The 22,544-nt window shown below is 39.6% G+C and overlaps 1 protein-coding gene across 5 annotated transcripts in view; it reads left to right on the top strand.

The window, feature by feature from the left end:
* myo3a (myosin IIIA) overlaps positions 1-22,544 on the top strand; it is a 76,342-nt gene that overhangs the window by 12,564 nt on the left and 41,234 nt on the right. For all 5 annotated transcript variants that reach the window (XM_047348926.1, XM_047348922.1, XM_047348924.1 and 2 more), the window contains exons 4-7: positions 6,896-7,000; positions 7,126-7,225; positions 12,621-12,697; positions 17,738-17,883. In XM_047348926.1, the coding sequence (XP_047204882.1) occupies positions 6,896-7,000; positions 7,126-7,225; positions 12,621-12,697; positions 17,738-17,883 (428 nt within the window). The remainder of the gene's footprint in view (positions 1-6,895; positions 7,001-7,125; positions 7,226-12,620; positions 12,698-17,737; positions 17,884-22,544) is intronic.

Here is a 22,544-nt window from a genome sequence, read left to right as displayed (position 1 = left end):
TTGTGTGTGATCGGTTCACCAGGGTCAGCATGATTCTTGCTGACAGGAAGCTTATTTGTGTACAAAGCACATTAGAGGTGGTGTTTAATCTTCAATAGTTAGGCTGGAACTGCTGGTGGAAGTTCAGAAACCACTCACAAAAAGTGGTGGTGAGAAGTGTACATGCACTATTCAGAAGCAAGAATTTCTTATTGATTTAGAGCTTTTAAAGACCAATTTGACCCAAGCTTTATTCACCATCTACACCTTTTCAAAGGGTTTTGGTTGGGGCTATTCCAGAAGTTTAGTGTTAGTCTGTTTTATCCATTCAAGAAACTGTTTTTATGTATATGTGGGATCACTGCGCCGCAATTGTGCCAAAGTTTGAACTGTCTGATCAAACCTGTACCCCTCAGAGGGCAGACGATTGGTTAGAGTAAACCAGAAGCTATCAAAGATCAAGCCTAACATAAACTGGAAGTTGCTGGAACACCAGTTTCACCGTCCAGAGAGAGGCAAGTTTTGTTATTGCCAAGAAGCGCCTGCTCCTAAATCAAAATTTCCATGCCTTACTTGAATCTGCTACTTTCTATGTGTACAAACAAGTGCCTTCTGGGGAAATATATGTGGTCAGACAAGAAAAAAAAAGTAAGTAATTTGATTATAGTGAGATAAAGAAAGTTAGGATGAGTCAAGGTATGGCCTTCAAACATAATAAAGTTGGAGGACTTCTTCTAAATTCTTCAATTTGTCCCTCAATCAACTGCTGCATTGTGTCCCAAATACACATCAAACTGGTTTGGAACAGGATAAAGCAGGTTTACATTCAACTTCTAAAATGGCACAGCAAATGGCCCTAGAAATTGTACGGACTGGACTGTATGTGTGCTCATGTGTATATTTGAGTCTGCATTATTTTGATCATGTGTGGATAAGAGAAATTTCATTATAAATTCACATTTGTGGAGTTAATTCTAGTTTAAAAAACAACCATTGAAGTCATGAATTGTGTAATTGTAATTGTAATTCATTTCTGAAAATAGACTTTGTGTCCTTAAAAGCTAAAAATGTATATGATGCTCATGCTCATGATAAGTGTAAGTAAACTTCTCACTGGCACTGCAAATGTGCAAAGGCAATAGATAGTGAAAAGGTCAAGAAAAAATCCTTGTTCATGCATGATACCTGCAGGACCATTCGGATACGCTATCAGGGATACCTGGAGGGAAAATCATTGACATTGAAGGAGGGTTTCCAAACTGATTGCAGCAAATCCACATTCAAACATTAGTGGAAGTTGCAGAGACCCTAGAGTTCTCTTAATATTGAGTGAAGAGGACCACAGGTGCAGCATTTGGGTTACCTTCAACAGACGTGACTGATGAAAGGACGGTTTGGGAATCTTTAAAATTGTTACCCCAATCTCAGAAATGCACTGCAGCAGAAAATGATTGAATGGTTATTACATAAAGTAACATTATGGAAGCAATGTTCATTCAAATGTTTTTTTTCCATCCAGTTACAGGTAAAAATAAGAATTAAAATTGAAATATTTTCCAAACTAACAGAAGAAATGGTTGATTTATCCATGCAGAAGGATTCTCAAACTACACTTAGGGAACATTTGTGTGCACAAGAGGCATTTCTGCATAAAATTAACACTTTCTGCTCGATCTAAGCCTTTAGCACAGTGACTGACATCCCTGATGTTTTTATTTCTCTTATACCTTTGGCATCTCCTGAAGACAAGCCCAAATTAGGGGTTATTATTGTTTCCAAGGCAACCTACAGGGTAATTTTCTATAATTTTCCAAGAGAGAGAGATATTTATTGACAGCAGAGTCCAAACACTGCTGCAGTAAAGAAGAAGAAAAGACCTACAAACACACAAAGGAAAACACTTGGTGCCTGTCTGTTGTCTGGACCATTCTGCTATAGTAGAGCTGTTGATATGGGTGCACCTCAGTAAATTAGAATGTCATCAAAAAATAAATAATTCAGTTCAAAATGGAGATCCATAGATTATTACATAGTAAGAGGTGTATTTTAGTCATTTATATCTGTTAATTTTCTATAATTATGAAATAGGGTTAATGAAAAGCCCTAATTCAATGTCTCAGAAAATTGTTATGCTATAAAAGACCAATACAAAAGGATTTTTACAGAGAAATCTCCATGAATTACAGGTATTGGTAGTTTTGGCAGGTACCAAATCCTGCTGGAAAGTGAAAACCCGCATCTCCATAAAGCTTGTCCGCAGAGGGTAGGATACAGTGCTTTATTCGAGAGGGCTCCTCAAATCTCCTCACTAGACCTCCAACAGCTTGGATTCTGTGGCTCTCCACTCTTCAAAATGTTGCCCAAGACTCTGGCATTCTGAGCAGGTAGCACACATTAACTAAAAGTCATATGTTATCACTCAGGAGCTGGATGCAGTTTGTGGCGCTGGAAGCTTAACATTTGTTCAGACCTTCTGAAGTTCTGCAACCACTGTTTGTAACCAATGTTTGTAAAACCAGGAACAATAACGTCCCACCACTGGGAGGCTTGGCTAAACGGCCAGACTGATGATCAACAGCGATACATTTTCTACTGGACAGTGATTTGAAACACATGCACCATACATATTATAATAATAAATATCTTCAAACATTAAACCGTTGTACGCCGGACTTATTGTGTATATGACCACTATAGCAAGCTAGCGTTAGTTACCATTAGCTTACCGTCACATGTTGTCCAGCTCGTACCCTTTGGTTTAGCTGTGCTCATGCTCGGTCTTTGGACGGGCAGGCCGGTGCTGCTGAAGTTGGCCGGGTGGTTGAGCGGGCTTGGGTGCGTGTTGCTCCGCTTGGTGTCATGTTTCAGTTTGGGGGGGGGTTGAGGCGGTGGCCTGGAGGGTGGCATAGAGGGGTTGCAGCGCGTGGGGTGGGGGGTTGTGTCCTCTTTCTGGATGTGTGGTCGCCGGTATTTGGATCGGCTGAGCGGTGACGGTGAAGCTGAACTGGTTGGTGTTATTCCCTGGGCTGTCGTTGCAGTGGCGAAAATGTGGTGTCTTTGTGTGGTTGCGGCATGATGGGGGCTGTTGGCCCCGGATGTGTGCTGCCAGCCGGGGACTGCTTGCAGGGTTAGTGTGTCAGTCCTAGTGTGAGGTCAGGGGGTCTGTTGTGAGTACGTTGCTTGGTGGTGTCTGCTCTGTTGCGCTTGTGGGCGGAGACTGGAGTGGCGTTGTGCAGGCCCCTTGCCTTGCCATCGCACCGCACTGTGTGGTGGAGGGGTGCTTAGAGCGGGGGCTGTGTGTGGAGCTTGCGCTGTTTGGATGTATCTTCATCGGCGGGGGTGGAGCTCATCATTGGTGGTGTGCCCCTGTGGGGAGGGGATTTATGGCATTTGGGTTCAGGAGCATGTGTTCAATATCTGTGTCCTGGTTGTGGGGAAATTCATGTTGGACTTCTTGGGGGGTGGGGGGCTCTGGTTGGTGAGCTTGTTTGGACCAGGTAGACCCCTCTTCTGTTTGTGGCCCCCTCTCTGGATGGGGATGGGGATTGTTGGAGGCTGGGGTCGTTCAGGTTCGGACAGTTCCGGCACTAGTCTGGGCTGGTGCTGGGGCGGTCTGGCTGTCTCCACCTCAGAATGAAAGGGACCACCTCCTGGGTCCGGGAGCTGGTTGCCCCTCTAGTGTATCGGAACCTGGACCTGGGAGCATGGGGTATATATGGATAGTGTGAGTGAGTGTACGACGTCCATTGTTGTCTGTCTTTACACAGGGTGTGTGGCTTTGAGTATTTTTATGTGTACACCTGATGGTGGGAATGTGTGATCATGACTGTGTGCTCCTGTTTTTGTGTCAGGCTGGGTCTTGAGCTGCTCTCTCTCCAGGATTAGCTTAGCTTCAGCTTGGGGGTTGATGTGTCCTGGGGCCTTGGGTTTCTGGATCCATGGCTGGATCTGCTCCGACATAGACGGCTGCCGGCGGGGCCTGTGGGCTCTTCACTGCAGCTCCCTGGGCATCTGCACTGTGGCTGCTGGGGCTCTGCTTAGTCCCGGTGGTGGTCCTCCCGGGGTTCCCGTGCTCTGTTTGGCCTTTAGATGTCTGTCTCTGTTTCGGGTGCTAGGAGGCACCTCACATTTGCTATTGCATTTAGGGAGAAACCTTGTATACACAAGCGCGCTCACACTTCCTCCCTCAGGTGTTTGGATTCAGGTGTTAAGAGATACACAGATGTTCTATGTTGAGCCACAGTTACCACTAAATACACCTTGTATTCATTAGTACTGTGCACTTTTCGGTAACATTGCTGTTGTTATATATGCATTTCTGCAGGTGTAGAAGCAGTTATCTGGGTGTTCCTCTTGTATTCTCTTCATCCTTCTTTTCTCCTTCTCTCCTTTTTTCCTTTTTGCCCCACCTCTCTCTCTTTCTTGCTTCTTTTTTTTTTCCTTTTCCTTTCCGTCTCTGTGTCTATTGCAATTGCAAATGATCTCAAAGCAGTTTCTCTTAAACTGCTTTATATACAGTACAGACAAAAAGTTTGGACACACCTTCTCATTCAAAGAGTTGTCTTTATTTTCATGACTATGAATATTGTAGCTTCACACTGAAGGCATCAAAACTATGAATTAACACATGTGGAAGTATATACTGAACAAAAAAGTGTGAAACAACTGAAAAAATGTCTTATATTCTTGGTTCTTCAAAGTAACCACATTTTGCTTTGATTACTGCTCCACACACTCTTGGCATTCTGTTGATGAGCTTCAAGAGGTAGTCACCTGAAATGGTTTTCACTTCACAGGTGTGCCCTGTCAGGTATAATAAGTGGGATTTCAAGCCTTATAAATGGGGTTGGGACCATCAGTTGTGTTGTGCAGGAGGTGGATACAGTACACAGCTGATAGTCCTACTGAATAAACTGTTAGAATTTGTATTATGGCAAGAAAAAAGCAGCTAAGTAAAGAAAAACGAGTGGCCATCATTACTTTAAGAAATGAAGGTCAGTCAGTCTGAACAATTGGGAAAACTTTGAAAGTGTCCCCAAGTGCAGTCGCAAAAACCATCAAGCGCTACAAAGAAATTGGCTCACATGAGGACCGCCCCAGGAAAGGAAGACCAAGCGTCACCTCTGCTGCGGACAATAAGTTTATCTGAGTCACCAGCCTCAGAAATCGCAGGTTAACAGCAGCTCAGATTAGAGAACAGGTCAATGCCACACAGAGTTCTAACAGCAGACACATCTCTAGAACAACTGTTAAGAGGAGACTGTGTGAATCAGGCCTTCATGGTAAAATAGCTGCTAGGAAACCACTGCTGAGGACAGGCAACAAGCAGAAGAGACTTGTTTGGGCTAAAGAACACAAGGAATGGACATTAGACCAGTGGAAATCTGTGCTTTGGTCTGATGAGTCCAAGTTTGAGATCTTTGGTTACAACCACCGTGTCTTTGTGCGGCGCAGAAGAGGTGAACGGATGGACTCTACATGCCTGGTTCCCACTGTGAAGCATGGAGGAGGAGGTGTGATGGTGTGGGGTTGCTTTGCTGGTGACATTGTTGGGGATTTATTCAAAATTGAAGGCATACTGAACCAGCATGGCTACCACAGCATCTTGCAGTGGCATACTATTCCATCCGGTTTGCGTTTAGTTGGACCATCATTTATTTTTCAAAAGGACAAAGACCCCAGACACACCTCCAGGCTGTGTAAGGGCTATCTGACCAAGAAGGAGAGTGATGGGGTGCTGCGCCAGATGACCTGGCCTCCACAGTCACCGGACCTGAACCCAATCGAGATGGTTTGGGGTGAGCTGGACCACAGAGTGAAGGCAAAAGGGCCAACAAGTGCTAAGCATCTCTGGGAACTCCTTCAAGACTGTTGGAAAACCATTTCAGGTGACTACCTCTTGAAGCTCATCAACAGAATGCCAAGAGTGTGCGGAGAAGAACCTAGAAGTCTACCTAGAAGAACCTAGAATATAAGACATATTTTCAGTTGTTTCACACTTTTTTGTTCAGTATATAATTCCACATGTGTTAATTCATAGTTTTGATGCCTTCCGTGTGAAGCTACAATATTCATAGTCATGAAAATAAAGACAACTCTTTGAATGAGAAAGTGTGTCCAAGCATTTGTTCTGTACTGTATATATATATATATCAGGTGGAGCATAGCGTTAGCCGTAATGCTCCACTTGTGAAAGTAAATCTGTTGGGCTTCTTCTTGGCACACAGACATCAACTTTTTTCTTCCATTTAACTTTCCATAAATATGCTTGGTTAAAGCACTCTGTGAACAGTCAACTTCTTTAGCAATCACCTTTTGTATCTTACATTCCTTGTAGACAGTGTCATGCCTACCTTCCCAATGATTATGTTGGCTATGAAATACCCATCACACAACGTTTCTGTGTTTTTCTTGGCATTATCTAATATTCTAATTTTCTGAGAACACCATTTTGAGTTTGCATTCGCTCTAAGCCATAATTATCAAAACTAAACAGTTAACAATCTGCCTCACTCTGTGAAATGAAACAATACAAGATATGAGTTTCTGTTTTTGATGGAATTGTAAATAATATACAAATTTATTGAGCTGAACCTACAGGTTTTAATTTCTAATATAAATTTTAGCTGTATTTGGGGATAATTTGCATGTTTACACTCCTTAGTCATTAAAGTTCAGATTAAACCGTACACATTCTCGCCCACTAAGCTGTCACTGGAGGATAAGCCTATACAGGCTGACAGAATTACTTTTTTTTCTGTGAAATCTTCTGATTTCATCCCTCACTGGTTCTCTTTGTGAAAATTCTCCATATAAATTCAAAATATTGTAAAAGCTGCGTTGTTCGTGCTGACTCATGTTGAGTTTTTCCCCTTTCTCCTCTTGACTTTGTGGATTTATTTTGTATCCCTTTCAGCTCTGCAATGGCGGCTCTGTGACAGATCTGGCCAAAGGCATGCTGAAAAGAGGAGAGAGGATGGAAGAAGCCATTATTGCTAATATTTTGCATGAAGCTCTGAAGGTAAGGGTGATGGTTTTAGCATGCACGAAGGGAGAGGAAGGTGGTGAAACAGTCTAAATGGGGTAATTATACTGGCAGGTGCTTGACAGAAAGAAAACAAAAAAGTTAACCCCTTCTATTCACAGGGCCTCCAGCACCTGCACATCAACAAAACCATCCACAGGGACGTCAAAGGCAACAACATCCTGCTGACAACACACGGAGGGATCAAACTCGTGGACTTTGGTATGCAAAGGGATCTTTTAATGTTATGGGTTTTTTTTGGCACTAATCCGCCCAAATCTTGTTCTGGCTCTATTTAACAGAAGAGGGTCAAATCCATTACCGAGAGCTGCCTGCCAAATAAACTGTGCTGCCAATTAGTTTCCTTGAGAGGGGGCGAAACAAAATTACACCGGCTCAACAACGCGGCTGATGATTACACTTTTCATTACACCCTATCTTTGCTATTGTTCTCCAGACAGCAAAGGGCACCGCTGCTACTATTTCTCTACTTTTGCTCATTTGCTTTTTCAGCTTTCTTAACCAAATGAGGCAACCAAACTGAAGGGCTCATGATAAGCAAAGTGATTCTGACTATTTACAGGAGATGACTCATTCCTAGTTTTCTTCAGGCGCTGTAAAGGGAAAATAAAAACAGCTGCCTGTTTTTATTACAAATAAAATCCTACCCACCTCCCCACTCAACTTGTCTGTAGGTTTTCATTTTGTCTGCTAATTGTGGGGCTTCTCTTAAAAGCCTTTCCTGGAAGCTCTGAGTGTGCAGCTCTTATGTAAAAAGGAGGGGAGTAGAGGGGGCTTTAATGGAATCGCTAATGTGCAGCAGGTCCATTGCAGCTTTTTGGTTTCACTGTTTATTGCAAAGGTTTTAAGCTATATAACGTCTAGAGTAGCTAATGGTAAATTGTTGGTCTTTTATTAAAGAAGAGCATGCATTTTCAGATAAATAGAGTACAAAACTTGGTTACAAATCTTATTTTCCAAACAAGTTGGTTCCAGGCTCTTTGTCGGGACTCTCTGATTTCACACAGAAGCACAAATATGTCTGTTTTTGCTTTTTACCCTCTAGGACTGACGAAGTGACACAATGTATTTTTTAAGCAAATGTGGTTTTGAGCCTAGACATTCCATAAACACCCACTAGTTCAACAGCTCAATTCAGTTCAGTTCAACTTCATTTAGTATAACAACAAACTCACAAAGTACTGCATGACATGAAGGAGAATTAAATCATTACATAAAGCTTGGTAAAACAAAACAGTTTTCAGTTGGTTTTTAAAAACACCCAAAGCAAACTTTCAGGGGAGTTACAGACTGAAAGGCCCTGCCCCCCTTTAAATTAATTAAATTCAGTTTATTTATACACTCACTGACTGCTTTATTGGGTACAGACTGGTAGTACCTGGTTGGACCCCTTTTGCCTCCAAAACACTCTCTAGAGATTTTGCTCCATATTGACATGATAAGTCACACAGTTGGTGTAGATTTGTCAAAATTGCCATTTGTCACATCCGGCGCACAGCAGGCACACCTAATAAAGTGACCGGTAAGCATATTTGAAAGGAAAAACATTATGCAAAGTTTACTAAGTGAGGGTAAAATGCAAAAAAAATGTCAGTGACTCAAAGGAAAGCCCAAATGATGAAAATGACTTTACCTAGAAGCATTTGAAAGCTGAGATGAGATATGCATTTTTTTTTTTCACATAAAAACTGCAGGATGTCATTTAAATAAAAGACTTCCTGGGCCAAGTTTGCTGCAGCACATTCTAGCTTTGCTCTCATGCAACACATAATGTATGAAGAAAAGATGCTCTGCTACCACCTTTTATGTGTAAGGTGCATTGCTTTACATTAGAAAGATTGCAAAGACACATCTATCTCTTAGCATAAACACCAAAAAATGTAGCAGAAGAGCTAAGAGGTTAGAGTTATTTGGGATATTTTAAAAGTGTTCCCAAAGTTTGTGTAACTTCATTACTTGCATTTTAAAGCTAAAACCTGGACTTCTCCCCCTTTTATAATATTAAAGGTCATGTGTTAGTGTTGAAACAAAGGTGGCAGAAAACTGATCTAAATCCCCTCTTCAAAATATAGCTTGGAGTGGGGCTGCCAGTTTGATAATGGGTAAAATATTCCAGTTAAACCAAACATTTATATAATATGCATAAGACAAAATTTTTCCATCGTCTAACATTGACTAAATGTTTCCTGTTTGAGGTCAGGATTACCAAAATTACTTTTATTTGCGAAATTCTTTAATAATGAGAGAGATATTTACTACAAATTCAGAGGTTTCTTTGATTTCTTTAGTATTTGTCAGAATTGTCTTTTAAACTGTACAACAAATATTTCTTGGTATTTTTGCACATGATTCTCACAGTAATTTACTGGAAATGTGTCCCATTGCTCACTTTAGAACTCTGTAGCTGGGTCAGGTTTTTAGGCACACACCTGTACACACTATACACACATTTTCTATGGGATTGAGATCAGTACTTTGTGATGTGTTGTCCTTAAGCCAGTTTGTAACTAATTCAGTGGTATGCTTAAGGTCATTGTCCATTTGGAAGACCAGTTTGACCCAAAGCTTTATCTTCCAGGCTGACATCTGGATATATTGCTTTATATTTCAAATAGCCTCCTTCTGTCATGATGCCATTTATTTTGTGGGGTGCATCAGTCCCTCTTGCAGCAAAACACCCCCACAACATAATAGTGCCACTACCGTACTTCACTGTTGAGATGGTGTTCTCCGACTAGCAAGCTTCTCTCTTTTTCCTCCAAATGTAACGATGGACATATGGGCAAGCACTTCTATTTAAGTATCTTCCAACCATGGGACACATCTCTAAAAATGATGGTCTTTGTCTCTGAGTCCATTTGCAAACTGTAATCTGGCTTTTTATGTTGCTTCTGGAACACTCACAGAGTGACCTGTTAAGTCTTTTTGGTACACGACTCGCTTCTTTGTGGATGATGACACTCTCTAATTAGCTTCAGTCGCATTTTCACATGGTCTTTTACTTTTGTTATGGGGCTGATTCCCACATTTCACATCAAAACACCTTAATCTCTTGATAGCTGAACATTCCCATGGTGTTTTTACATGCATATAATTGTTAGGGTATCTAGAAATTGCACCCAAGACCAAAGGATAAACCAGACTTGTAGAGGTCCACCATTCTCCTCCTGATGTCTTGGCTAATTTTTAATGATGTCACAGAAGGAAGCAGCATGTTTGAGGAGTTGACTTAAAATACGTTTACAGGTGTGCTTCCAATTACTAAAATGTTGTGAATTAACCAGAGACACAAATCTATCATCTACACTGTCCCATACTATTTAAAGACATGATGTTTATATAAACTTCTAAATCTGAAGAACGTTAAGGGTTCTCTAAAAAGTACGTCCACCTGGACACAGCAAACATTTAGTCTGATTTAATGTATTTTCATATAGTGCATACAAATATCTGCTTTCCCCTGTTCGTCCAGTCTTTGACGTCATCAGACAATTAAAGATGGAGCAGTTTGAAAAATAAGACGGATGGGTGTCACAGCTTGCACAGTGATGAAAAATGTGATTCAAAGCCAACTACTCTGCGCTGCGTCGTGCTGGGATTAATGTAGGGTTTTTTCATGTGGAGGGGTGGATGCTACACTAAGCAGCTGAGGAGATAAAGCTCCTGCTGTGACTCATCACCAACGGAGATACAAAATACAAAGTAGCAAAGAGATGGACCAAAATGAGCAGTGGAAGAATGATGATAGACCTTCGTTCATTGCTCTCTCATGAATATTTTAATTGTCAGCATTATCTCTGTGATGATTATTAAGTGGGGTCCATCGGGCTCCACTCCTGGCTAATGTAGCAAAAAAAGAGAGGGCTGCAGGAGCTTCAATATGGGTCATTTTCTTATCTGTACTCTTGCTTATTCATTTATCTCACATTTATGTCCAACAGGATGTATGTGAATGATTGTGGAATTAGTAAAGATGTTCAGATGAGGGTTTGTCTTGACTAATGTTGGGTGATTCTAATGTTTACTGATTTTGGGGGGTTTTAACAACACAACTGCCACTGCCTCTGTGTGTGTCAGCTTTGTGCTTACATCCCCTTCTGCACATGATTATAATCCTCTTTGATGTTTCTCACAGAGACGTTTTGCTCTAGTATTTTCTTTCCATCCTATGTTGCCATAGTGATTCAGAAGGTGCCCAGAGTTGGGTTTTACAATACATATCTGCTGAGGAGGTAGTTTTATTAGTGATTATTGTTTCTGGATTAGACATGAAGGTGTTTTCTGTGATTTATTTCAGTTTTAATCTTAATCACACATTAAAACATCTGAACGATCAGCCCTGCTTTCCCTAAGGAGATCTTTTAGCCTACTTCACGTTGTCAGACAGGTTCTATTTAAGTGATGTCTTGATTTTACCGGTCAGGCAGTAATTAGGTCTCAGTAATACTGATGAAACTGAAGTTAACCACAGTTTATTGGTGATTTAACAAGGGAGCACTAATATTTTCATATATTTTCAATTGTTTTGGATAGCTTTTTCCATTAATAGATGAAATCGTCAAAGGAAAACTAAATTTTGTATACTCAGGTTATTTTTGTGAGATGTTGAAATTAGTTTGATCTGAAACATCTAAGTTTGACAAAGACTTCCAAAACGTTTTCCACACATTATATTTATTTCATGATTGTGTATATTTTATTTACACCAACTGTGGATTAATACCCTCCCAATCCTGATTTAGGTTTAAGGCACACAAAGGCAGTACACTTAACTCTTTAGCAAAGAGGGCAAGACCACCCTTACCAACTGTTTGTCTTTTTTGCTTTTTTAATTTCAAACAAAAAAGGACAATGAAAATATGACTCATGAGATTTAGGCTGTTTTCTGCAGCAACCTACATTACCTTCAGTGTGTCAGCGGCTGATTTTTTTCTGGAGGCCATGCCTTTGTTCTGGGTTCAGCTCCCTCTTCAGCTGGAGCCAGCCGTGGGACACATCCCAACATGGTGTAACACTGATTCGTCTGGACTGGACCGAAGTCACATCTGTGGGTCAACATATTCTGTGCTGGGCTGTTTATTGCAGAAATAAGGACACATGAGCCAACTCTACCTATCTGTTTTATCTCAGATCCTTATACCGTCTTCTAATATAAGCTAACAAATCACTCTGTAACAAAATATCTTGTCCTGCGACAGTTGAATGTCTCCAGCCACCAAGGCCTATCTATATTTGAATTATATTCAAATGTTGTTCTTGAGATGTCCAAGACATTCAGCTGCAGTTCCATGAGGATTTGTAATTCAAAGTGATCTATCATTTTAATGTTTCTGTCTGCATGTACCATATATGTGTATTTTCTCCTTGTCAGCATAGTGACATACCTATCAGAACAGTATAAGAAAGATCTAAAAACTTCCTTGTACTGTTTGGTCTTGTAACACTTGAACAGCATACCCCTGTTTTTCTGTAAAAAGTTTGACAAATCATCACTTTAAGCTGCAGCTCTGAAACACATAAATAGACAGATGCAATGCATTACCTCCAGTGAGGCTCGATGCTAAGATGACTGACGCCTGTATCTTCATCCCTGCAGGTGTGTCAGCACAGCTGACAAATGCCCGTCTGAGGAGGAACACCTCTGTTGGAACTCCTTTCTGGATGGCACCCGAGGTACATGAAAACGGCCCCATAAGCGCCCCACCAGCCTCATTTTTTTCCACTACATTAGCCTGCAGCAGATCCCAGTGGGCAGTTCAGTTCATAATGATCAAAGAGATAACACTGTCAAACACAATGTGCAGGGAAAAATGACAGCCTCCATCATTCATATCTGATCATGGCTCAATGCCCTCAAAGTACATGCAGCCATTGAACAGAAATGATCATATTTAAAAGTTACCATTTTCTGTCATTACACTTTCATGTCAGTTTTTCTTTTTTATAGTAGGCTGATATAGATTTTGTTCCCGAGTCATATCACTCAAGTTTGCAGTTGGCAGCTTTGGGTTTGTTTCCTCCAGCTACACAATAAAGAAGTAAAATTCTTTGTGATCATATTTTTTTGTAATATAGCCCCGTTTACATTGCAGAGCCCTCTGCAATTACCGGGTCCACACATTCCTTGATAGAAGGTCCTGGTCTGGGGGTAGAACTTTCAGTTTATCCTGCCGAAAAGGGGCGGGGTTATGTGCTGAGCAAAGATCATTGGTGGACCGTTTCTTGCAGTGTTCTGGCTTGGTGAAAAAGAGGCCTACGCTGCTTAACTTGCAGACAAATATGCAAAACATATAATCAACTTAGTGAAATTATTATTTGGGCGGGATATGTTCTTAGGTTTTTCACAGAAGGCCAGTTTACCAAAGTAGTGTTTTATTATATATAGAAATGTGTGTAATGTGTCTGGAGAAAAGTGCACCAGGTCCAGCTTTGAAAAGAACAACAAAAATAATTTCACTTCACTGATGATGAAGCATTAAGTGTGTATTTAAAGAGGGATAACAAACATGAATGAATATGTGATCATGTTGAATATAGGCCTCATGTTTAAGAGTTAGCCAAAATGCTAATGTTCATCTTAGTTCTATTAAAACTGTATGGGCATCTAAGGTTAAAGCGTTGTTAACATGATCATGAGATGGTTAAAACATTGTTTGAATATATACAGGAACAAGAACAACAAAGTTGTAGAGAAAGCAGAAAAAAAGATAGTGTTAACTCTGCACTACATTTATCTGCAGGCAAAAAACTGCTAAAGTCATTACTTTAATGGATTTCATGAGCTTGCTTCATTGATTGTTCCCCTTTTGCAACCATTTTTGCATATAATTACTATTGTGAGATCTGTGCCAACAGCATTTACTAAAACTACCAAGAGGCACAATGGATCTTTAGTCTAGGTTTTCAGAAACAGAAGCTCCACCTTTGGGCAAACCTTGTAACCTTTCATTTAAGCTTCATTGGACTGAATTGGCAAAACCGCTATTAAACCACAGAGGTAAAGGCATCACATAACTAACTATTGGCGCGATTAACCTCAACACTTACCAACTGTACAACAGAGGAGTAATTTGCAGCCACACCTTGTAACCACAGCACTGAAAGCTACATCTCTGTCTGAATACCGTCTCCTGAGACTCACAAATCACAAGGAACATTTACATACGGTTTGCATGCTCTGCAAACCAAGTATTGAAACACAGGTGGTGTGACGTAATAAGAAGGGATTCAAGGATTTTAATTTAATTTGCCTGTTTTATCGACAAAGTCCTAAGAAAGAGCAGTGCTTGAAGCTCCGTCTGTCAACAAACAATACTTTACTGACTGATTTAGATCTGAAGAAGATATAACTGGTTTGGTTTCAGGGTAAGTTGCATATTTCTGGTCAGCTTTTGTTTTTTAACATTTAAAACCCAATGTTTATCTTTGCTAATTGGTGCTCTTAGAAACTGACTCGGTTCTGACTTTGTTGTTGTTTTTACAAATCCTGGGAGTAAATATGATAGGGGTTGTTTCTGCTTTGTAACACATGAGTACTTGTGCGTCTCCATGGTAAGATGGCAATGCTTTCTTTGCTCATCTTGTCTGTGTACAGAGGTTAATGCCCGTTGAGAACAGGAAACACAATTGGTATTGATGTCAGGCATTTTGCAATAATGGCAAAGCAGGGTGTATTTTTTTTTTTTCTTTCGTGTACGTGTGCTGTGTTCACTCATGCCTCATGTTTTTGATTGGGTAGCATGTTACCCCCAGGACAAGTAAGATTGATTGAAGGAGTGTGTTTGCTTTGCAAAGAAAATTATGTTAAGTAGTTGGTTTAGGCTGAGCAGTAGCTGCCAGTAGCAGCCCTAGGCCATCTCACTACCACAAACATGTTTTACAGTAGCAGTGACATAAGATGGGGTTCATAGAGCCTTGAGTTTCAAGTTTTACCTTAATTGAAACATTTAATTATTTTAAAAGCTTTAATCAATTCCATACATTTCAACAATGCGATAGGAAGAAAATCAAAAGAAAAGAGTTTTGTATAGAGTCAAATTAGATTATTTAAAATTATTTATTCATTTTGGCCGATCTCTCCTTTTTTTATTGAAACTGAAAATTGTGTATAATCGTTAATGGTATATGAAGTCCGTGGAAATCCATTAAAATCTCCAGGTTCTCCCTTTAACCATGTTTTTAAATCAGCAATTCTGGAAATTCAGCTATTTTGACCATAAAAATGTTACCTCACCTATCTCCTCTGAGTTCTCGTCACTGCACAGGAGATATGATGTCCTTTTTCTTAAACACTGTTAGTTTACACCAGGTGCAATAGGACACAAACCTTTCAAAAGGTTCCACTTTGGTCATTAAGATGTTTTCTGGCAAATATGAGAGAGGCCTTTGTGTTTTGGAGAACTGCAGAGCTTTTAGATGTTGTTCTGGGTTCTAATGTGACCTCCTGGATGACTCGTTAATGAGGTCTTGGAGTGATCTTAATTAGCTGGCTACTCCTGTAAAAGTTCACCACTGTTTTCTCCATTTGTGGATAATCCAAATCCAATTCCAATTTATTTATAAAGCACATTAAAAAACAGCAACTTTGCCAAATTGCTGTGCATACTAAAATAAATGAATAAAAGATAAAACAAGACATCCAACAGACATTAGAAAAGTCAACTCACAAAAGGTCAAATGCTTTTGAGAAAAGATGTCTTTTTAAAAGAGACTTAAAATAGGAAGTGAAGATGTCTGTCTGATGTTTAAAGACAGAGCGTTCCAAAGTTTGGGAGCCATAACAGAAAAGGCTCTGTCTCCTCTAAATTTTTACCTAGTTGTTGGGACAACTAAATGGCTATCACATGAGTTTCCTAAAGTCCCAAAGCCTTAGTGGTAACCTTTTCCAGACTGGTCAACGTCAATTATGTTTTTTTCCCATCTGTTCTTGAACTTCTTTAGATCGGGACATGATGTGTTGCTTTTTATGGCTTTTAGCCTACCTCATGTTGTCAGACAATGTTGTCTTGATTCCAGAGGCCATGCTGTAACACATATGTCACAGCAATGACCCGACAACACTATTTTTTAATCTGGAGCTACACTTCACTGGTTCTCTGTTTGAATTCATGAAGAATCGCTCACCTCAACGTTCTGAATGCTTGGAGAACTTGTTCTATTATGCTGTTCACTATTTGAAACTCAATGTTCTATAGACTCATACACTAACCGGCCACTTTATCAGGTACACCTGTCCAACTGCTTGTTAACGCAAATTTGTAATCCGCCAATCACATGGCAGCAACTCAATGCATTTAGGCATGTAGATATGCTCAAGACAATCTGCTGCAGTTCAAACCGAGCATCAGAATGGAGAAGAAAGGTGATTTAAGTGACTTTGAATGTGGCATGGTTGTTGGTGCCAGACGGACTGGTCTGAGTATTTCAGAAACTGCCGATCTACTGGAATTTTCACGCACTACCATCTCTAGGGTTTACAGAGAATGGTCCAAAAACAAGAAAATATCCAGTGAGCTGCAGTTCTGTGGGCGCAAATGCCTTGTTGATGCCAGAGGTCAGAGGAGAATGGCCAGAATGGTTCGAGCTGATAGAAAGGCAACAGTAACTCAAATAACCACTCGTTACAACCAAAGCATGCAGAAGAGCATCTCTGAATGCACAACACGTCGAACCTTGAGGCGGATGGGCTACAGTAGCAGAAAACCACACCGGGTGCCACTCCTTTCAGCTAAGAAGAGGAAACTGAGGGTACAATTCGCACAGGCTCACCAAAATTAGAAGATTGGAAAAACTTTGTCTGGTCTGATGAATCTCGATTTCTGCTGCGACATTCAGATGGTAGGGTCAGAATTTGCCATCAGCAACATGAAAGCATGGATCCATCCTGCCTTGCATCAATGGTTCAGGCTGGTGGTGGTGGTGGTGTAATGATGTGGGGGATATTTTCTTGGCACACTTTGGGCCCCTTAGTACCAATTAAGCATCGTGTCAACGCCACAGCCTACCTGAGTATTGTTGCTGACCATGTCCATCCCTTTATGACCGCAGTGTACCCATCTTCTGATGGTTACTTCCAGCAGGATAACGCACCATGTCATAAAGCACGAATCATCTCAGACTGGTTTCTTGAACATGATAATGAGTTCACTGTAAAATGGTCTCCACAGTCACCAGATCTCATTCCAATAGAGCACCTTTGGGATGTGGTGTAATGGGAGATTCGCATCATGGATGTGCAGCTGACAAATCTGCAGCATCTGTGTGATGCTATCATGTCAATATGGACCAAACTCTCTGAGGAATGTTTCCAGTACCTTGTTGAATCTATGCCATGAAGGATTAAGGCAGTTCTGAAGGCAAAAGTGGGTCCAACCCAGTATTAGCAAGGTGTACCCAATAAAGTGGCCGGAGAGTGTAGACTCTGTATAGAACATTGAGTTTTCAATCAATAAACAAGACATCATAATAAAAATAACTTACTCTATCCTAACCTTAGACGGACACTATAAATTCTACACCCTTCATCCCTATACACATGCCCTCTTCAAAACTGAGAGTGCCAGTCATGTTAAAATACATATTTAAGTACATCAAAATATGTGGCAAGATAAGAAAGCTTCATGAAGTAGTAACTTTATAAAGGAAATAGACTCAATTTTCTACTTTTTCTTGGCCCAGACAGTACAGCTTCTGCCCTCTGCTCTGTCCTTGCAGGTCATAGCTTGTGAACAGCAGCTGGACTCAACCTACGACGCTCGCTGTGATGTCTGGTCCCTGGGCATCACTGCGATAGAGCTGGGAGATGGAGACCCCCCCCTTTCTGACCTCCACCCAATGAGAGCCCTTTTTAAAATTCCTAGGTAAGACTTCTTCATTTATAATTATTATCAGCGAGCTTGGGCTGGATTTGTTGCACATCCATGTCTGACTATGATGTTGTAAAAAAAGTAACAACCAATTAGCCACAGAATTTTTTTAGCTTGAATTAGAAAAAATCCAATTTGTGGCTCTTGGAATTATTTTGTGCGGCCAGAGTCCAACGTTTCAGAACAATTTCAGAATTATTTAAATTATAGGCATTGTAGGAGGCTGATACAGATGGATGCTTTTGGAAAATTAGATTCTTCCTGATAAGAGGTGCTTTTTGGTTTCTTTTTTTTAAAAAAAAACAATGTAAAATCCTAAAATGAAAACATAACAACTCAAAGTACTTTTTATTAACATCATTTTCATTTTTATTGTTATTTCAATGTAAATAGAAGCAGAAACATCCGTTGATTTTTGCTCAAAATAGTTTTTGGTTGCTCCCATTCATTACACTTGGATAAACAGAGCGAAGGTTTTGAAAGAAAGTGACTTATTGTTCTTGTTGCTGAGAATGGACTACAAACATTCTCTGCAACAAGAAAATACAAAAAAAAAGTACCCAAAAAATTTTCCTTTTAATCAGGATGACATTTTAAAATTGTTTAGGGTTCTAAACTACTTTCAAATCGTTGATTTTGGCTCACAACACTAAAAGTTTGTACATCACTGCTGTAGAATCTGATTCATAGATATAAAGTTTCTGTTTACTGAAGTTTGACTTTTTTATGGTACCATTTCTGTAAGGTCTTGTTAGGACTTTGCCCATTTTTTGTAGGTTGCCTAGAATAATGGTTCCCGAGCCCTTCAGTGTCTGACCCAAAAAATAAGGGTGGTTGATACTGACTTCAACTTTTGCTTCCTGAAGTATAAAATCCTCACTAGTAATGCCATTTAAACAAGGGAATAATGACAAAACAGTAATTAGATGTTATCTATTCATTTCTGAGAACAGCTTTTAATCACATAATTATTATAAAAATGTACAATGACAAGATCTAACAGACTGTAACATATTAATTTTTGAGCTGTGATTGACAAAAGTCACTTTGTTGTTTGCATTTCTATATAATATAACTTGACAAATTACTGCATGCTCCTCGCAGAGGCTTGTCCACCTTCCCAGCACAGATCTCATCTTGCCTTTTGGTGTACAGCCCCATTTTTTTCTTATCTTTTTTGTTTCTTCTGAAGGTGAAAACTAATTGTTTATCGCCCCTGAATCTGGTGTGAGACCTGACCAAGCACTTCCCCTCGCTGTCACCCTATCTGCTCTGTGTCCGTTGTTGGCCTGATGTGCACATGCACATACATACCAGTGAAAAAGGGTTTGCCATGGGGGTCGTGCTCCACCGGAGCCATCACACAGACCTCTCTGAATCTGTGTGACTGCTGCAGCCAGAGCTCCAGGCTCTCTGTTCGCGCTCTCCCTACCTCCCTCCTTTCGCAGCTGTGGGTTTATTCGGGAGGCAGACTTAGAAAGAGAGATGCTGGGGGCATTAATTCAACCACTCTCTCTCTGATTTTATCTAGATGACACAAAAATAAGATCACTGAGGTCAGCTCCCTCATACCCATGTTGAAAATCCAAATTATCTCTTTTAACCCTTTAGGTTCATGCTTTCAGTTTTCTGTTCAGTTTAAAACTAATTTGTGTAAAAACTCTTTTGGAAGTGGAGGTTTTAAAAACCTCAGTTTGTGGTGCATCCATGAACTAGACTAGTGTAAGGATTATGATTATTGATTAATATTTGTCAAAAACTATAATTAAAAATAATTTCTTAACCAAAAATCATTAATTACAAATAGAAATCAGAGATGTCCTCTGGTTGTGTTTATGTGCTCAAATCCATTAATAATTACAATTAGTAATTTATTATTAATAATTGATCATTATTAACCAAAACCACACTAGATGTCACTGTTTATTCAACAGTTTTGCCAAAGGTGGGAGAACCTCGACTTTATTTTGACAGATAAAACACTCATGCACGAATTAAACACAAACACTTCTCTTAAAGATATATGTGAAAATTTATTGAAGCAAAATAGCCCTGATATACTACCATTCTGGTCCAAAAACCTTCACCTAACTAACAAGCACTATTCTACACAAAGGGGATAAAAATGACTACCTAACAATAATAATAAAAGAAAATATATGTGTATTTAGTGTCTATGAAGATCAAACCAGCAGTTTATGGACAAAATGTGAAATTTGGGTTAACTTGGAAAGAGAAGCCCTCCTGGTGTGCTGATGTCTCGATTTTCGGCGATCAGCTTGTAGATGGTGGACTGCGCCCAGTAGCAGCTGAGTGCCCCAAATCTCGAACAAAGAGTCATAAAACTTTGAGGCAGGACAAAAAACTCCTGTAATAAAACCGGGACAAAGGAGTAGTCAGGCCACAAGGCCCAAACAGCAGTTGCTTTGAATGGAAAAACTTTAAAAGTCCATCTTCTAACTCCTGGCTGATTTGGGATCAGCCGGACAAAAACATGAACACGCACCTTGCTGATCGCATCCGCGCTCCACGAATCAGCAGCGCTTGCACAGCAAATCAAAACAGCTCACCATAAAACACTTCAATCGGTATTCCATTCAACAAGTTGATACCTTGGATTAACTACTAGTGATTCTAAATCACCTTAACTATGCCTCACCCTGCCCAGACCTATAAATTCACCTATCCGATTTAATTTGACATAAAATCTCTGGGGTTTTCACCTGCACTGGGTGTCGGCGTGGTCTACGATCAGTATATGAATGTTCTGACCTTCTTGTATCAGACAGATTTCCAGCTTTCAAGCTCTTCCAGGAATGGCCATGTGGAGGAAAAGTTAAAAATTTGACCTTTCACCACTTGGCCAGCTTGTTCTTCACTTGAAGTATGATATAAATGTATTGTCAACATTCTTTCCACATCCTGACATGGCATAGTTATTGCTGCTGTAACATCTGAGCCTGTGTAAATAGAAAAAAAATTATAATTTGTTTAAAAAATATGTGGAGTAGAAACAATTGGGTCTATAACTCTGATTACACAAAATCTTTTCAGAGTCAAATAAAACACCCCATAATTTGTGCTGCAATATCTTTAGGTGAACAGTTTGTTTTATTTACTCTATTTTCTAAGAATAGTTAATTGTAGCGCCCCCTTTATTACCCACTTAGCTACCTTAAACAGAAACACTGCGTAAATTATTATTATATGTAAGAAATTGATTATTACAGTGATAATAATGTAATCTATTAATACAATTGTTATCCCTTTGTTGCCATTCTGCTATTTATGGAGTAATCCCAGGAGTATAAATAGCTGATATTAGCTGGTTAATTAGCTGGGCTTCCTGCTCAGGTAATGAAGTAGCCTTTCCTTCAGTTTCCACGCTTCGATTGCAGCATTTTTCAACAGCAGAAATACAAACAGCCAAATTTGTGTTGGTGGTAAGTGAGAACTTTTTCTTCAACCAACTGACATGCAGTTCACAGCAACAAGTGGGGGAGGGGGAAACATTGTATTATTCCATGCTCCAAACTGAAAAGTGAGTTTGAGCCATTTTCTGGCATCTTGTTGAAGGGACTTCAAACTTCCGGAAAATGTTTGCAGTTTTGAACAGCAACCTTTTTAAACCTGAAATTTAGCATTTAGTCTACGCCTTGGGATAAAAATGATTTCTATTTGGCCGCCCCAGTGTTTGGGTCTTCTTAGTTTTTTTTTGTTTTGTTTTGGGAGAATCAAAATCTATAACTGAACCTCTTGTTTTTTTTTCTTTAAATCAAGATTAAAAACGTATTTGTTTAGAGTGGCCTTTGACTGTGATTATTATGAAGTTTTCAGTCCAACTTTTCTTTCGTTTTCTTATCAATCATTTTACCATTTTTATTTTTTTATCTTATCATTTTAATTATTAATTTTTATTCTCTTTAATTATTTGTGTTCGTTAATTATTTAATTACCTTTATGCCACTGTAATGTACTTCTCCTATTATGTCTCTTTTTCTTTTTTTATGTACAGCACTTTGAATTGTCTTACTACTATAATAATATACTATAATATACATAAACTTACCCTGCCTTGGATTATTATTTAGTTTAGCAAAACTTTTATCTTATGCAATCTAAAGGATTTACAATTATACATGATTGCACATTTTATTATTAGCAATATATTTTACTTCGGACCCATCTACTGTACATACAACCAAAGCAAATAGGTAGCACAGAACTCCTCTTCTTTCCAAATCATTTCTATCCAACCCTGCTTGTCTTTGGGATAAGAAAACTCTTTAATAGTCACCACATTAGCTGAACACAGTCCAAATAAATGTCTGATGCATCTGCCGTCTGTATTTGGTGTTTTGTTTGATAAACAGGAGATGTATGTCCTCTCATTAGAGCAATTTATTGCTGTCAGAGCTGCCGTTAGCAAGGCCGGGTGCATTAGCAGGCAGCACTGACTTCTCTACCATGTGCCAGAAACCCTCTTGTAAAAAGGTACTTAAAGCCGAACGGGGAATTATAGTGAGTCATTTGACTGTTGTGAAGTCTTTTTAACCATGAGTGCTCAGTATGTCTGTTTAACAAGTTTTTTTTTTTTCCAGTAGAGGCTTTTATGGAAATCTGCAATGAAAAAAAAGTGTTTTCATATAATAAAT

The sequence above is a fragment of the Girardinichthys multiradiatus genome, chromosome 21 (assembly GCF_021462225.1).
Source record: "Girardinichthys multiradiatus isolate DD_20200921_A chromosome 21, DD_fGirMul_XY1, whole genome shotgun sequence".
Lineage (NCBI taxonomy): Eukaryota > Metazoa > Chordata > Actinopteri > Cyprinodontiformes > Goodeidae > Girardinichthys > Girardinichthys multiradiatus.
The sequence above is the reverse complement of the archived record's forward strand: the minus strand, read 5'-3'. Positions and strand labels throughout refer to the sequence as shown.